At 44.8% G+C, this 17,716-nt stretch overlaps 1 protein-coding gene across 1 annotated transcript in view; it reads right to left on the minus strand.

Annotated features, from left to right (window-relative positions):
- The window catches only part of LOC136778184 (band 4.1-like protein 4), a 51,412-nt gene that overhangs the window by 12,228 nt on the left and 21,468 nt on the right, over positions 1-17,716 (minus strand). The window contains exons 4-6 of the mRNA XM_066734808.1: positions 9,374-9,478; positions 8,696-8,835; positions 1,902-1,999 (exon numbers count right to left, since the gene is read on the minus strand). Of these exons, the coding sequence (XP_066590905.1) occupies positions 1,902-1,999; positions 8,696-8,835; positions 9,374-9,478 (343 nt within the window). The remainder of the gene's footprint in view (positions 1-1,901; positions 2,000-8,695; positions 8,836-9,373; positions 9,479-17,716) is intronic.

Consider the following 17,716-nt stretch of genomic DNA (forward strand, 5'->3'; position numbering starts at 1 on the left):
TTTCGTACGGACCGCTATCCGGAAAAATCGTTCCGCGCTAAGTACATTAGGCGACGACTCGATATGGCAATGGGATTCCATTGGATCGTCTTGCGACAGAAAAATAGTGGTCCCTTATCGCGAAAACACCCTCGTACTTTCTATCTTTCATGATCCGAGGTAGAGCGCGTTATATTTGATGAGGCGAAAAGAGAGATTTTCTTTTTATGCCTTATAAGTATAATAATAATAATGGACAAAGAGGAGGACTGAAATTATTAAATTTAATTAGAGTCGAGCGAACGACGTCGTTGCTCTTCTTCATCATTCAAGGGTTTATAGTTATGATTCTTGTTGCTGCTGAATTTGTTTCAATATCGTAAAAAGAGAGTGAAATTATTGAATTTCATTAGTTAAGCAGAGGACGTCAGCGGTTCTCGATCATTCAATGGTTTACCGTTGCGATTCTCGTTGTTGTCATTTGTTTCGATGACGGAAAGAAATGTGAAATTATTGAATTTCATTAGCGAAGCGCATTACGTCCGTGACTCTTAATCATTGAACGGTTAACCGTTGTAATTCTCGTTATTGTCATTTGTCTCGACGATGGCAGAAAAATGGAAATTATTGAATTTCATTAGTTAAGCACAGTGCGTCAGTGATTCTCAATTATTAAATGGTTTACCGTTGTAATTCTCGTTATTGTCATTTGTTTCGATGATGGGAGAAAAAGGGAAATTATTAAATTTCATTATTCAAGCACAGTGCGTCAGTGGTTCTCAATCATAGAACGGTTTACCGTTGCAATTCTTGCTGCCGGCATTTGTTTGAATAATATATATAGAGAAAAGAGTAAAATTATTGAATTTCATTGGTTACGGAGAGGACGCGAGTGGCTCTTAATCATTCACGGGTTTACCGTTGTAATTGTTGTTGCTGGCATTTGTTTCATAAAACTATCGCCATCTTGTTAGCGAAGTCTAGCGTGCTAGTGGCATATAATTAACGCGAGATATTATTACCGCTCACAATGGTCTCTACACGAAGTAGTATCCGTTGCGGTAGATCGAGTTCCGTGACCTTGAAGGGATTAATGTCTCAGTCTCTAATTACAGAGTCAGTTTTAATCAAGACGTTGATTAAAGAGCATAATACCCTGTCGTATTACCGGTGAGAAACGTGACGGAAGGGAATTTTTTTATCCACCGGTTGATCCAATCAGACCACTCAGCGTCAAATCAATTAAGAGAAAAAAATACCGTGGGCAGGGTAAAAAAATTGCAATTGAACGTGAAATCCCATGGAGCGAGCGAGGAAGAACGGAAATTTCTGCTTCAAGCGTTTCTCGTTTTAATTTGTTTATCGTGCAAGTTTCGCGGTACGAGGTTTCAGGTAAATTGGAGGATTTGGGGGGGTGGGTGAAATAGGAATTCCGCGCGTTGCTACGTCTCTATTCTAAAGCTAACAGGATTTCGGTAGCCGTTTACGAGAAGTTGACCCACGGAACTGCAGTTAAGTGAAACACCGATCGTGAGCATTTAATGTTTATGGAAGCCATTACTGAAATGCTGACACCGGATAATAGCAGCCGCGATAAAGCCAATGTACGCCGAGTACCACAAACTTTCAATGAAAATAATATGCTCGTACGGTATAATGGCGCGCCCTGGGATATTTCTATTTTATTTGCCATCCGTAAAAAGGAGTCGTGGCCATAAATATGAGCATTTATTTTTATTTTCACTTTTTATTTATGGTTCCAGGTTACGAGCGGCCTGGAAAAGAAGAGGAACGGAGAAAAAGTGTGCGTGTAGGAAGGAAACACGTGTTCCTGGCACAAGAGAAAAGAGAGAGGATAAAAAAGACGAGAGAAAAAGGGGGGAAGAGACACGTGAAAGACATAAGCATAATGACACTCTTACATTGAACGACGTAAGCGCCCAGCTCGGCAGCCAAGTCGAAGGACACGGGCAGCCTACCCTGCAGGATGTCCTGTTTCACTTGCAAGAAGAATTGGTACCTGCGAACAAAAACTCATTATCTGCATTTTCAAGCAAAACGACATACATCTTGCATTACTTCCACTTCCAACTAATTTATTCCTCAAAAAGCTCGCAACTTTCGACACTTTTTCCTACCGAGGAACGAGCCTCTATTAACAATTACATTATATTATATATACACACATATATATACAGGGTTGAAGAGATTCATTTTATTATCCAGCCATATCTCTCCTCTCCACGAATCCTGCTTTGGAAGGGTTATCCCTGCCTAAGCCTACTTGACCCTCCCTACATATACATATACATACACTTGCTCCTGGTATCCACCTGCCTATTCCTTACCACTTACGTTCATTGCCTTTAGCTCCTATTTTATTCCCCCCCTTCCATGCACGAGCATTCTCCCGCGAACACACGCCAGCCATTTATATAAAAGCCACTTCTCTACTTAACCCCCTCCCCTTTCCTTCTCATCAACCACTTTACCACCAGGCTAATTACCAGAGGTCCATTTCCAACACCTCTTCGTCCGGACGCTCGAAAAAATTGTCTTGGAAGCTCGTCGTTGGATGCAACAGCATCCTCGCGGTACCGATAGATGTTATCGTACGAGTTTGTCGAGCAAATGGAAGAAAAGGGAGGTAAGTTGGTAGATATAGAAGAGGTGGTAGAGGGGGGGGGGGGGGGGAGGTATGGAAAGGCGAATATGAGATCGTCGAGGAAGAAGATGGCAAAGCCGCTGGAGCGTTCCTCCGGAGGACTCGGAAAAACGGCGGTGGCGTCCACCGCAGGCTCGATAATGCGGGTAATTTTCGCGCGACGTCACGCTCTCGCATGCGAATGATCGTTTCTCCTGGCGGCCGTCCTGGAATTCCTCTCCCCGGCCAGGCTGACTCCTCGGCGTCGAGCGCGATCGAGGTTCGAGCTATCGGAATTCCGAGCGCATCGATATTGGCCGTGTCCCCGCGACACGCCGCGCGCTCGCGAGGGACAAAAAAACCTCGACGACTCCTCTGCGCGATATCCGCCGAGCGAGAGAAACGCGCGAGTCGATCGATCCAACGATCCAGACTCGATCGCCAAACTTCCGTCGATCGAGACACTCCCCGAAATATCTGCTTCGCTCTGTGCGTGTGTGTGTGTGTGTGTGTGTGATTCTCTCAATTTTTCCCCTGCGATATTCTCTGAATGTACGTGGAATTTACTGGCAGATAATGTAACGAAATATCGATCGATCGTTCGTGTATATATATATATATATATATATATATAATGAGACTCGGTATAGAGTTGCAGAGCCGCGATCTATAAAATTTATCGCTGCAGGGATAATTAGAGTCGAGATAAAAGTGGTATTGGGTGGTTTAATGGGGAGAAATTGGAGGAGAACTGCGCGCCCGTTTGGATTAATCGTAGCGATTTACGTCAATTATAAGGATCAAATTCTGCGGTGACCTCGGGAGTAACATGGCTGAATGGTGAAACGTACTCGGGGAACTATGTGGAAACGGCGCGCAGAACGGTCGGGGACAACGTCTTATCCCCCCTTCCCTTACCAACCCCTCCCCACCCCTCCCCTCACCGTCATCAGCAATCCCGAGCTCGAGTTTATGTCTCGCGGTCCACTCGCGCTGTCTGCATCTCGTATCCTGTTATATTGTGCCAGCAACAGCCGCGCTTTCCATCCTTTATGCGGCCCTCACACCGACTGTCAACGTTTCGAGATTTACTGCAATCCTCTGCTCCCCCCTCCCCCCTCCATCCTTCTTCCAACGACTCTCCCGCCATTTCCCACTTTGCAGCGCGTCCCGACAGATGGCGCGCTAACTTTATCTAACCTCAAATTTATACTTATTTTTGATGTGTCTGTGATATTACTGAACAAAAAATGCCGTTGAATTTTCATCGTCGATGCAATTGAATAAAAATTAAATTTTCTTGTAGCAAAATTATTGATTCTAATGGAGGGTCATTGAGAATTCATTGAATGTATTTGTTTGAGAATATATACAGTTTGAATAACTGCTACATGTAATTGGAAAGATTCTTAAGGAAAAATTATTGGAGCAGCTTCAAATTTAGTATATTCAACAGCAATTTTATTCACTGAATAAATTTATCGTTACTCTTGTCGCAAAATCGAGATTCGTGTAATTTTATAGTTTAGGTTAAGAATATAGGGTAGAATGAAACTTCTGGTTGGAGACATTAGATATTTGCTGTAATTGAATAATGCGGCTTTATTGTATCGTGTATCGTGGAAGTACTTCTGGTTGTTTTCCGAGGAGATAGCGTGGGTGGTAAATCAGATGTAGGAGTCCTAATAGGAAATTATCTATAACCACAAAATTAGTTATTTTCAAAACTACGTTTTTCCCAATTTTTCTGTCGAAAAATCGAAATTCGTGCAATTTTATAGCTCAACTTAAGAATATAGAATAGAGAATGAAACTTCTGGTTGAGACACGAGATATTTGCTGTAATTGAATAATACGGCTTATTGTATCGTGTATCGTGGAAGTACTTCTGGCTGTTTTCCGAGGAGATAGCGTGGGTGGTAGATCCGGTAGGCGATCTAGTCGAACAATAAAAGATCTGGGCGTACAAAATCGCGGCGTTAGTACGGACAGCCGGTAGTCGTGGAATGTCTTGATACCTCTGGCGTTCGTTTATGGTTACTAATGTCCACCCACACAAGGAAAAGATCGTAACTCGCATGGTCGGGGGCTCCGAGGGGCTCTCCTAGTGCCCGATAAAGTCCCACGTGCGGCTTTTGTTGCTCCTGCTTGTCCCGGTACAACTCGTATTCGAGCCTTCCCTCGCGCCATTATTGCTATTATTGCTGAGTTAAGCCAGCCACGTTGCTCCATAACGGAGCAGCGCGACTCCGGAAAAGCCGCTGCAGCTGAAAATCATTTCGCTGGCTAGAAGCTCCTTGTAAATCTGCTTAAGTGGAAACATCAAAACCCTTTCAATGTCTCGCGGATCCCCTTAATCCTGATATTTCTTCGGAACGTCTAAATTGAATACTCCGGTGCTAACGTTGAATATGATAAATTTCTAATTAAAATTTAATCTCCGGAACACTTATTACCCTATTTTAACAGTGTTGAAGGGAAATATTTTAAGGACTCCATTCTTTATCACGCGTGACGTTAAATCGAGGAGCATCGAAGGGTTATAGGATTTCGCTGGCAAGGTTGAAGCTTCTCGGAAGATTGTTGGGGATGAGTCATTGCGGAATGGTCCTGGATCGGATATTTTGTTTGGGATCGGTGTGAATGCAATTTGCGAAATTGTTTCGAGAGCGGGTTGGCGGCACAGGTCGAGATCGTAAATACCTTCGGTCTCTCGGAGCTTAATGTCTTGATGCTGTCCGTCTAATGTGGGCTTTACCGAACCGGTGGCTGCCAGACGGGAGTATCGGGCCTCTGTAATCGAAACAGAAACCACCCACCCCCTCCAGGGGTGGCTCAGCGTTGTTGGAGAGGCTCCTCCTTGCTCCCAACAAGTAACTTCCAACTCTCCTCTATAGATTATCCCGTGTTTGCCCCGAGGCACCGACTTCGACCCCGGGACCCTAGCAATTAAGCCCCGCGCACCAATTATCCCACCGAAAATGTAAATTATAGACCATCTTCTCCCCCCTCCCCCCTCCAACCAACTCATCCACCAATTTTTCTAGCCATCCAGATTCCAAATTTTATACCCACTTGCAAAAAAGAAGAAGCCTTATATATATAGTACCTACATCGAAAGAACGTATTCCTCCTTAGCATATATCATTCAATTCCCCGTTTTCAACGAGCTTCTCGAATTACGCTCGTCAGTATTTTCCGATTGAATTTCTCATCCCCCCTCCCCGACTGAAAGTCGACGTCTGTCTTAAACTTTGCTATAATTCCACACCATTGTACCGATGACTTACCGCCACAATCTCTCGTCGCCGTTCTCTCCTCGGGTACAACTCGAAGAGTAGCCGAATAAACTTTTGAATCTGCTTATGGTAATTTCGGGCGTTTCCGGATTTTCCGCTTTGCTTCGGCCGCCGTCTTCGGCTAAGTGGGTCCTTCAGGACTTTGCGAAAGTTTCGCGTCGTTGGTACTCGGTGACGACGCGAATGGTCGATTGCAGAGAGAAAATAGCGATAGTCGCTAAACGACTGTAGCGAATGAGTCGAGCTGGATGAGAGGGAGAGGTGAAAAAAATGGCGCGTCTAGAAACCAAGTCAATCTATATGCTAATGCGTCCATCTTTTATTCTGGGAATAAGCAATCGATGGACGTCCGTATATATATATATATATATATATATATATACGTACGCTCCTCATCAGAATGCCACTTCCAGCTTATTATAGCAGCGAGTTTCTGCGTTCCTAACAGCATCCGGCTACTGCGGCAACCCTCACCCCTATTCTTACCCCCCCCCCCCTCCAACCTGCTCATTACCAACCGTCGATAATGCCTCCAACTAATCCGAAATCGATGGAAAAATTGTTCAGCCGCGTTAAATTGGCCCACTTACGTTTGTCCGAACCTTCGAGGACTCGGGAACCGGTAAATTTCTGATTGGCTCTCCGTAATAAGCACTCGGGCACTTTTGAATCCGAAGAAATCCTTGAAAATGGCGGGAAAGGTCGGTTTTTCGCGTGGATCGGTGGGGATGGAGTTATAATTTTTTCCAATGACTGTGCATCGTACGGTTCCATTATGCTCGTTGGGGTCATTAAATTTGCCGCGAGCGAGGCGTTCGACGCGATTAGCCGGCTCCGAACGAACGGGAAGAGACTCGGAGGAAGGAACTGGTGGTGAGTCGTTCGAGCTGTGAATTGAACCAGTCAATTGAGAGTGCTGAGTAATAACAATAATAATAATAATGGTTAGAGGAGAGGGAAAGAAACAGTATATATCTACCGGTGCGATGGTTGGATGGAAAAATAGGAGCTTCTTTATGCTAGGGAGTATAAGAGAGGAGGGGGAGGGGGGGGGAGGTCTCCCGAAGTGGAGGCGAAAGAAATATGGAATTTTGCGGAAGAGCGAAGAAAAAATTGAGATATGAAGCTCGGCGTTCGTAGATCGTGCAACGCGCGAGTGATCAATATCCAAGACGAGGGAAAATGGCCCGAAGGAAAATTCTGCTTTATCTCGAGCGAGTGGCGAAGCTTAAAAAGGCTGACTTTTATGAATCCCATGGATATCGACGATTGGAGGAGATGAAAGGGATCCCGCAGGAACCTCACGAAGACGCGCTCCCTCAAGGGACAAGAAATCAATCGGTCTGGTTTATCGGTGACAAGCTCTCAATTTTCCTTGAACCCCTCGCTAAACGACCGTACCAACCCAATCGTATATTTAGGTGATTTCTCACCCAAGAATAAGGATCGAACACTGCGCGAATATCCTTCGTCGTCAAACGCCTTCCGATCCTTGCCCCGAAAATTCACGCAAATCAAATTTCTGTCGAAATGCACCAATTTCCGTTATTATTATTATAACTGTCCGTGTCTCTGATTATATTCGATTAAATTTAATCGTCTGTTTTCAATTTAGGAGTTTGGTGAAAAATCATGTTTTTGGCCTTGAAGTAATAATTTAAAAAATTCTTATGAAAATTTGGTAAATTTGCAGATAAATTTCTGGATATCGCGTAAGATCGAGCGAATAAGGCCTCGAAACGAGTAAGAGAGGGGAAAAACAAGAAGAATAATTTGGAAGTTTATTCACCACGCATATAAATGGAACGGAAGAAGATATCTCGTGGACGGATGAATGACTTAGGATGTGGAGTTTCTCGCCTTATTATTCAGTTCTCCGTATTTCCTTGTCCCTCCCAAATGTCTCGTTCGCTTTTCGCATTCCTAATGAGAGTTTTGAGTAAACGTATTTTTTATTTTCATCTCGACTCGAACTCACCCCTGTCCGTTCGCTGGGACCGTGAAATTTCTTATCGCGAATAGAAAAATGATCCTCTCCGGCAGAAATATTATACGAGATGCGAGATATTAAGAAGGAACTTCGATCATATTTAAAATCTAAATTGAGGAACGGAGGGATTAAAGGAGAAAAATGAAGCAAAGAGAAAATTAAAGTAAAATTAATATAGAGGAGAAAACAGGATAGCTGGAAATTATTCAGTCATTTTTAAAGTCAGGTGTCAAGAGGGGGGATCGGCACAATTGGTCCAATGAATTTAGCATAATTAAGGTGAATAAATTTGAAATTCCAGTGGGTTTCTTGTAGAGGAGCCGTAAGGATAAAAAGATTTCGTAGCGTGTGCATCGAGAATTTTAAGGCTGACTCATTAGGATAACGAGACAAGAATCCAGTGTCTGTGACTATTGCAACGTGTCTTTTATACACTTGTATACATTTCCCATGTGCACGTGTGTGGACTCGTGTCTGTTTCTCATTCCTCTTGGATAGAGAAAGAGGAGGGGGGGGGGGGCTACAAACGATATACTATGTACATACGTTACACCGTAGTATTCTTCGCTATTAACACCAAGGCTGATTGAAAGATTACGAAATTTATTTTGCAATCCCAACGAGCCACTCGCAGTTTCGCGATAACGAAAACAATACATCTCTCGATAGTTTTATCAGTTTGGAATTATTGACAAAATGAATATAAAATTGTTTTTTTATTCAAACTATTATATTTAATTATATACACGAGATTTTCATATAGAATTTTTAAATAATTCTTACCTAGTGATCTCCTCGATTAATTTGCAAGGATCAGCAGCGTAGAACTTCACCCCAAAGTACAATGTCCTCACATCGGCGTTCGGGTCCCCCTTTTGAATTTTCAACTGCTTGCCGATTTTCTTGCTTGGATCCAGCCATTGCTAGAAAAATATAGAAGGTTTATTTTCAGCATGATAAAAATTTCAAAACGTTAATCATTAGTTTTATATATATATATATATATATACATCCATAAGGAATATTGTGTTAAAAAAGTGGATCGAAGGTTTGTATAAATTAATCGGTTAACAGGTTACCAGTAGATTTTTCTTGTATCGCGAAGCGTTCGTTTTAAATTATAGGAACGTATTACTTGAAATTAATTAATCCCTGATAACCGGGCGTGACTGGAGCTGAGATGGAGGATCGCGCGAACCGGAAATTGCAGCAGCTCGACATTTCCCGTAGATAATAATCCTATCCATAGGTGCCCGGGGGCCAAGACACGAGAGGGACACCCTCCAGGCATCGTTTTATGAATTCTTAATAACGGGAATCTCGCTAACGATCGGCCAACTTGGCTAACTGATATAAACTTGTACTACAACCCAAAGACGCGTACTTTACATGAACCTTCCACTTCTCGAATCATCTCATCCACTATAGATAAAATAGATTAAATTCTTATTAAATTATTACCGTTTGATTCTCGTGGTCCAAGTATCTCAGTCCAAAATAGGCAGTTTCCACCAGATTCAGGTGCCTGAAGACCCTGTCCAGTAGTTCCTGGCCAAGATTCGAGCACTGCGATCAGAAAAGTTACATGTTAAATTAATCAGAATTAATTATAAAAATTTTCTATAATTTTTGTATTATGTTTCTGAGAGAGATTTATATTCAAATTCCAATTATGTATGAAAATTAGTAAATCATTCTGTCATTGTCCTATTTATGATAAATTAATAAAAATTAATTACAAAAATTTTCTACAATTTTTGTAAAATATTCTTTACGGACATTTATATTCAAATTCTACTCGAGTACACTAAGGAATCATCCTCTGTCATTATTCCATTCATCTTAAATTAATAAGAACCAATTAAAAAAATGTCTATAATTTTTACAGAATATTTCCGATCGAGATTCACATTGGAATTCCGCTGGGGCACTCGCGAATCATTCCGACATTGTCCTATCGATGACTCGTCACGCGTCAACGGATAAAGAAATACACTTACACAGACGCAAACACAAACAAAAGGGAATTACCAGTTGAGAGATATTTATCGAGAACGCGTTGCGTGGGTTCGCGATGGCCAGCGGAGCGTGGAGGAGCGATTTAAATCTGAATCCACACGCGTCATTGGCCAGGACGCTGCAAACAGGTCGAGCTTAAATGTTCAGTCAACAACACGACGACAATCGCAATTTTTTCACCTCATTTGCATAGTGCATATCCCGTAGGAGCAGCAGTTCATTCCCCGTAACGGTTATATCCCTATGGATCATCATTTAGATTAATATCAATTTTCCCACACATCGAAGGGAAAATAATTGACTCGCTGCTTCTTCTTACGCAAGACGATCATCATTTTTATCGCGCTCTCTTGCATTGTTACCGCGTTACACACGTATATATATATATATATATATATACGTTTCCGTTCTCCAGCCGCAAGAAGCTGCCTAATTATGGGGAAACTCATCGAGGGGACAGCCTTCCGTGCGAGTTTTCTTGTCGATTCCAAAGCTAAACGACGTATTTCTGGTAAGCCGAGCGAGCGAGCACCTTATATTCCGAAGAAGGTACAAACGATCGGGCACGAAAACACGCATCGCGGGCTCCGTTAGTCTACCCCGAGGGAAACAAACGAGCGTCACGGTTCGCTTGTGAGCACTGAGAACCGGAAACCACCGATTTCAATCTCAGTCAGCCGGCTCGAGACGAGAGCCCCAGCACCGCTCGATTCCAAGCTAAATCAACATAGCGACACCGAGCACTCACTTTCAGCCTTTTAACTCTCCTTCTGACAAATCTTGCCAACTTGACGAATTTTCCCCAAAAACGCCATCTACTCTCTTCTATGCGATCGACGAATCGGTAAAAATGGTGTATTTTTGTGGTTTTTGTAAGAACTCAAAGTAATTCAACAAAGTGACGTCCAGCACTCATTTTTGGCCTTTTAGCTTTAGTCGTGATAAATTTTGAGAACTTGAAGAATTTTTATGAAAAATGCGATCTACCATTTTCTATGTGATCGACGAAATATTAACAACTGAAGATTTTCTTTCTACAAAACTACCTGAGCTACATCAACATAAGAACCACGAGCACTCTTCGCGAGTTCCTTAAATGAATCGAAAACGCATTCTACGCAGTGTTCCGCTGAACGAATCATCAAAGATTGACAAATTTTCGTGCCTATAAGCTAGCCTCGTCGATTCTCGGTTGTTAACGAGTTCTCCGGAGGGGGGAGCGATTTTGGCGGATGATGTGTGGGTTTAGTCGGAGGAGGAATTGCGTGGGGAGGATCGCGGGGTCAACGGATTCGAAAGGAGAAGCGAAGAGACCGGCCCCCACGGCGGGTGTATCTGGATCGTAGCGTGAAATTTATTGTGGGTGCCGCGAACCTATCTGCTCCCGGCATCTATCCTCCCGTTGCACCTGCACTTTTACCCTTTAGAAACGACTCGCACCTTCTCAACCAACTTCCATCCACTCACAAAGTCATCCCTGATTCATCATTTTACCATCTTCCTCCTCCCCTTCCCATGAATCATCCGAGTCTTTTGTTATTATTTTTACGTACAATACTTTGTACCAACGCATCGAGTCACCTATATATATATATATATATATATATACAACGTTTTGTCATCCTTGAAAAAGCTAAGAACATTGTAGCACGTTGATGACTCTATCGATAATGACGGGTTGGTATAGGATTAAAGGGTAAATTGAGTTCTTTGAAAGAAACCAACCGAATCCCTTGACAAGATCAGGCTTGGGTTCGCGAAAGACACCAGCGTTGATGGCCGGGTTCTTGGGGGAAGATGTTCTGGTATCGGTCCCGGAACCCTCGAGTCTCCCGGCAACCATGTGTCCAGCGTGATCCGTCTATCCGCTGGAGGAACGTGCCCGCAGACCCTTACAACTCTATCCGTTTCTCGGTTCCTCCATCGAGATTCTCTCCCGTCTAATTATACACCGTGGCTGATAAGAAACCAAGGACGACTTGGGTTTTATTATACATATATATATACTCTTCAATATAAACAGAATAATTATCCAAATGCACGTATCACCGGTTCCAACGAACCTTCCTGCGACCTCATAGAAATTGGTCCCGCTTCGTAGTTCCGGAGGAATCGTGTGGGGTGCGAGGAAGAATGTTAGGGGTGCAGCGCAGCATTAATTGGAAGGTAGAAGTAGAGGGAATAGTTGACGTTGTTAGTTGGCAAGGTGTGGTTTGCGCGAGATCTCTTGCAGATATATACTGTTGGGGGCCCGATCCTGAAACCGGAACAGAGCGTTACGACTCGAGAGGATCTTGAAACAACGGAGGAGGTTTCTGCCAGGCGAGAGACAGAAAGGAAACAGGCGGAGAAAGAATGTTGAGAGAGAAGAGGAAGAAATGGCCAACGGCGATGGTTAAAGGTTTACTGCCCGACCGGTTACTCCCGCGAGTCCTCTTAAATCTCCGTAATCTTTGTGCCCGGCACGGAGAGATCGAAGCTTTTTCGAAAATACTCGAGAGTTAAAGCCCCTTCGACTATGGCCCACACACGCTTTCTTGTATATTCCATCAACGCCTGCTCCGTACTTTCCTCGCCTCCTCAAATTTCCTTCATCTAATTTTATCGTCCCACCCTTATATATTTTTCATCCTCCGCCTCCATTACCCCTCCTCCCCCCCCCTGCTCTTTAAAACTCCCACACTATTTTTGTTCAATTTTCAGCCTGAGATTTCTTCCGTTCTCCAATTGCGCCGCCATTGAATCATCTTCGATCGATCTCGTTCTTCTTAGGTCGATGCGTTCCTAGAGAGCATAAAGGGAGAGGGGGGGGGGGGGGTGGTGGTGGTGGAGTAAAAAAAATAATCCTTGATCTCTCCAACGGGAAAGCACTGGTAGCCAGTGGTCTCTGACGTCCCGGGGATCCGATGCATTCCTCGTACGTGGCCCTCGCGTAGCTTCCGTGCATCGCCAATTTCGGAGATTACTTGGGATTCCTGCTGAATCCCAAACGAGACGCGGAATAAAATTAAGCGTATTCCACGGAATAAATTGCATTCTATTGCCTCCCCCTCCGATTGCCGGTCGAAATTCAATCTGCCGTCAGGAATCGCCGTGATCATAAAGCCTTCGGGTCTCTGCGATTGAAAACAATCTTGGATAATTTCCGGGAAAATCAGCGAGAGCTGCTCGACCCTCTCCGGGGCAAAAAGCGTGTTGACAAAAACACGGTGTCCCGCGTAACTGGCGAGCGAACGACGGAGCAACGAGACGAGTGAATATTATACGTGTATAGAGAACGAAGAAAAAAACCAAAACATTGGATTAGGCGAAGAAAGCGGTGGGTCGAGTGGATCGGCAGAGCAACGGCGTGTTTATATACAAATGAACGAGGAGAGGGGATACTTGGAAGAAGTCGGATGGCAGTTTAGCGATCGGAGAATGGAATAGAAAGAAAGAGCCGGAGGGTTCAGCGCGCGATGAAAATAGAAACGCCGTGACAATTGTTGATTTTTTCCGGCACTTGATCGAGCCATCGTTCATTCTCTCGCCACGCCAGAGTTTTTCTCCTCGGTCGGGGCTGGTTGCATTGTTTTCAGGGTTTTTTTCCCTGTCGGGAGAGCTTTGGGTGTACGAGCAGGACGGTTTGGTATTGTCGGACGTGTACGCGTACATATAACGGAGCGGGGGTCTATGCCCTGATGCTCCCAGGGACACCCGGGGGGCAGGAGGTTCCGGCGGTGGTACCGGGGGGCACGGAGGACGCGAGAGAGTGGGAATACTCGATACAAACAGTGCAAGTGGGGGTACTCCGAGGGGCCTTTTTTCACCTTTTGCTTACATAATGTATTCTCAAACGTGTACATACGGTCCCCTCAATCTCTCGTCTCTTTCTCTCCCGTGGCACAGCGCTAAACATTTCTTCAACATTCTTGATACCTAATGCTTTCATCAAAACGAATATCGCTTCTCTCCACGTGACAACGCTTTCATCATTTTAGTCGGTTTCACCGTGTAAACATGTCTCACGAGCGTATATTTGCTTTCCTTCCACGCGACACTCGTCTTCGCAATAGCTACCATAGACTCACGCACGTGCACGCGCATGGTTCGTTCTCCCGTGCCCCGTCGACGCCGGCGTCGCCGTCGCCGAAGACGCAAACGTGACGCAGGCGTGTCACATCGGAATACAAAAGGTATTATGGCCACATACCGATGTCCCTAACTCATACCTAGCGGCGAATACCAATTCCTCCAGTTGTCGACTCTCCTCGTGGTTCTTCCTCGGCAACAAACTTCCATCTTTGTATATATATACCAACACCAAGCCAAACTCTTCGCGCGCGTTTATTTTTATCTCCATACACTGTGCAATATAACACGCGCAGCACACTTAACTCTTATAAGGTAATCATCGAAGCGAGGCGTTAAAATTCACAGTATAGGAATTAGCGATTATAAAAGGGACGAGGCAAATTGATAGTTTTTTTTTCTGTTTTTATTTTAGAGGAATGATGACGGTAGCCGGTCCTTAAGAGGCCTTATCTCTCATGCGACATGTCGTTCATCCTGGTTTACAGTAAACGTACAGTTCTACAAGTACGGAATAGCAATCTTCGCAGGCACATTTATATCTGGAGAACGTATCACGCGACTAGAGTCATGCTCGTGCAAGAAGATGGCCGTGTGTGCGAGTGCTCGAGCAGAGGTTGAAAATGAGTCGGAGCGAGGCTACGGCTGGGATGAAAAATGAGACTGATGGATTTTGCTGGTTATAATCGTTCATCGAAACGACTGCAGCTTGATGTTTACGGTAGCGAGTTACTCGAGATGCGTTGTCGTGGCTTAGGCCCCCGTCGGAGACCGTTTATCACTTTTTCCCAAGGTCCTCCAGCTCGGCAATAACGAGGAGTCGTGTAAAACAACGAGGTGCCTCGTAAAACAACGCGAGGCAAAGTTTATCTAGGTCGTGGCGTGTCCCTATCGCAAGCTCGGAGTCGCGGAATTACGGGGAGCCACCGGGAGCAACCGGGAGGATCCATATGCGAAACGAGGGGGAGCCGAGCGAGGTCCGTAAAATAACGCAAGGCCAATTTTATTCAGGCTTCGAGGAGTCTGCGAATTTTCAAATCGCCACGCGACACGCGGGTCGAGCCAATTTTCTCGAACCTTCGCAGTCCTCTCGAGGTATATATATATATAGATCCAAATAAAATGACGCAGTTGATCTATGATTTCCCGTGGCGAAAGTCGCGGTTCGGCGAGCCTCGGTCGCTTTATCGCTCCGCTGCCTCTTATTGTCTTGGCTGCCACTTAAAAAACGCTTATGGAACTATGTCGAGTACCCTTGAAGGTTAAACGCGATACAAGACAGTCATTCCGGAGGAGGAACTCGACTATGATCAACTAGCCATAACTATCAATTATCCGGAAACACTTTCTCCTACCGCAAATGAAGCAATGCTGGAAAAAAGTCTGTTGGAAAAAAGTGATAATTTCTAATAAGACGTTTCTAGTTTATTATTGCTTTATTGGTGTGAAAAACGAGTCGTTTCAGTTGAATAATAATAATAATTCTCGTTGGCGAGTGTATAATTAATTTATATAGAGTTTATTGAATATAACTAGGGCAGCGTCGAATTCTGATTAATTTTAGTATATTAAAAAGCGATATTCACGCGTGCAGCGGGGATTCAAGGAGTTTTCTCTCTCCGTTCATTTTCTCTCTTTAATTATTGCCCGTAGGAACCTCGTCAGTTTTGTATCCTGCAGCCATTAATTTTCGTAGCCCTTGACTCCCCTTGACTCGGTTAAACAGTACTTCAACTTCTTAACCGGCTTCGGTACCTCTCCATATCTCTCCTCTCTCTCTCTCGATTTTGCTCCGCAGTTCTTCTCTGCAGGCCGCACACACGCTCGTTTCATTATTTTTAAACGCTTCTCTCTCACTCTGGCTCTCTCTCTTCTACGCCCTCTCGTTTTCCAGACCTTAGGAGAGTTTTCCTCCAGCCCCTCTTTGCCATTCCAACGACATTGTTTTAATTTCTTGCTCCCCGTGGCGCTCCTCGAGGTCCCGGGTAAACGTGGGATGCCAAGAAAATCGAGAAAATTACGAGAAAAGGAAAAATAGGCGGTACAAAAATTGTCCACGAGAGCCACTTATCCTCGTTATATGAATTTTTCTCTTTCATCCCTATTATTCTCTCGGCCCGTTCCATCCCTTTCCCCGGCTACTCTTATCATTCTTTTTCGCGGGTCCAAAAAGAAAAATTGCCTCATCGATAATTCCCCTTTGAAAAGCGTAGTCTCATTTCCTCCCCCCCCCCCCCCCTCGCTCCCCGACCAATTTCCGCGTCAAAATTCGCCACACCGTTCTCCGATGCTTCACGGAGGATTGTTGAACGCGAACTGGTGGAGCGCGATGTGCATATATATATATATATATATATATATATACATATACATATATATACATCTGTAGAAAGAGGGGAGGGGGATTAAGCGAGGGAAAAAGATTGGAGCGAGGAATGCTTGATCGAGTATCGTGCAAGGGACAGGATTCTTGCAAAGGAAGGTACCGCAGAGCTGAAAACAAGAGCGAAGGTTGAAGTAATAAAAGTGCGTGGCTTCTAAGGAGCAAGAGGAGGGGAGGAGGGGACGAAGAGGGAGAAATGGTCTGACTAGCCCGGGGGGCCACTGGACCCGGATAGGTCCTGGAGGCGGGTAATCATCTTTAGCTTGCGTGCGCCCAACGATCTTTCTTACTCGCAGCTCCCCCCCCCCCCCCCCCACTCTTATACTCAGCATCCCAGATTTTCCCCTTTCATCCCCGCGCTTTATCACCCTCTAATACGCCTCGATCTCTTTTTGCAAAGTCCTCGAACGTTTCTTCTTTAATTTTTCATGCACGGCCAACCGTTTATTTAGGCATCGCTGCCTCCAGCGCGCTACCACCCCCCCCCCCCTCAGCAAAGGGCCACTCGGTTTGTCGTGAGAATCGGAAAGCCAGCAGCGAGAAGTCTCTCTCTCTCTCGCACATTTAACTACTCGTCTCTCGCGATCGACAGTTTCGTGGCAAAAAGTTGCATACGATAGGTGCCCTCGGGGGTGCAACATTCCCTAGCGGGGATCGTCAGGATCGCATTATCCCGGCCAATGATCCTGCCGGATCTTTACTTATGTTAGTAAGGTGCGTAATTGCGCGCGAGCCCGAGATGTCAGTGCTAATGATACGCCTGGCTCCCGATGAAAGATCGTCGTAGCATTGCAGAGGCCAGTGCGCGCAACCGATACTCTCTCTATCTCTCTCTCTCTCTTGAAAGAGAGAAGCGATCGTTCCTCAGTGATCTACGAAATTAAGACCCTTTGCCCTCCTTTATCCGGTTTTTTTCGTCGAGAGAAAAAGCTTCGTTTCGCGAGTTTGCAAGCTCCTCTCGGCACGGATTTTTACAAGGATGTATACAGCGATGATAATTATGGATAAACGCAGCGGCTCATTTCAGTGTGTACCAATTTTCGTCGATTATCTCGGGCGTTGGTAACGATAGAACGGGCGGTCGACCAAGTGGGATTCGCGCGCGGTTTGCGCCGGAGGTTTCTTTTTTTTCTCAGTTTTCTTCCTTTCTTTTTCATTAATTCCGTTGGACGATGACGAGCCCCGCGAACTCATAACTCGAATGAATGCCTGCGCGAACAATCGGGGCCGCTCCTCTTCCTCCCTTTTCTCGATCTCTCTCTCTCTCTCTCTCTTTCTCTCTCTTATTTTTAGCCTTAGGCACGGTTAACCAAGGTGGCCGTAATTGGTGT

The sequence above is a fragment of the Prorops nasuta genome, unplaced genomic scaffold, assembly GCF_024137725.1.
Source record: "Prorops nasuta isolate Cenicafe-Biocafe unplaced genomic scaffold, Cenicafe_Pnas_1.2 PNAS00002, whole genome shotgun sequence".
Taxonomy (NCBI): Eukaryota; Metazoa; Arthropoda; class Insecta; order Hymenoptera; family Bethylidae; genus Prorops; species Prorops nasuta.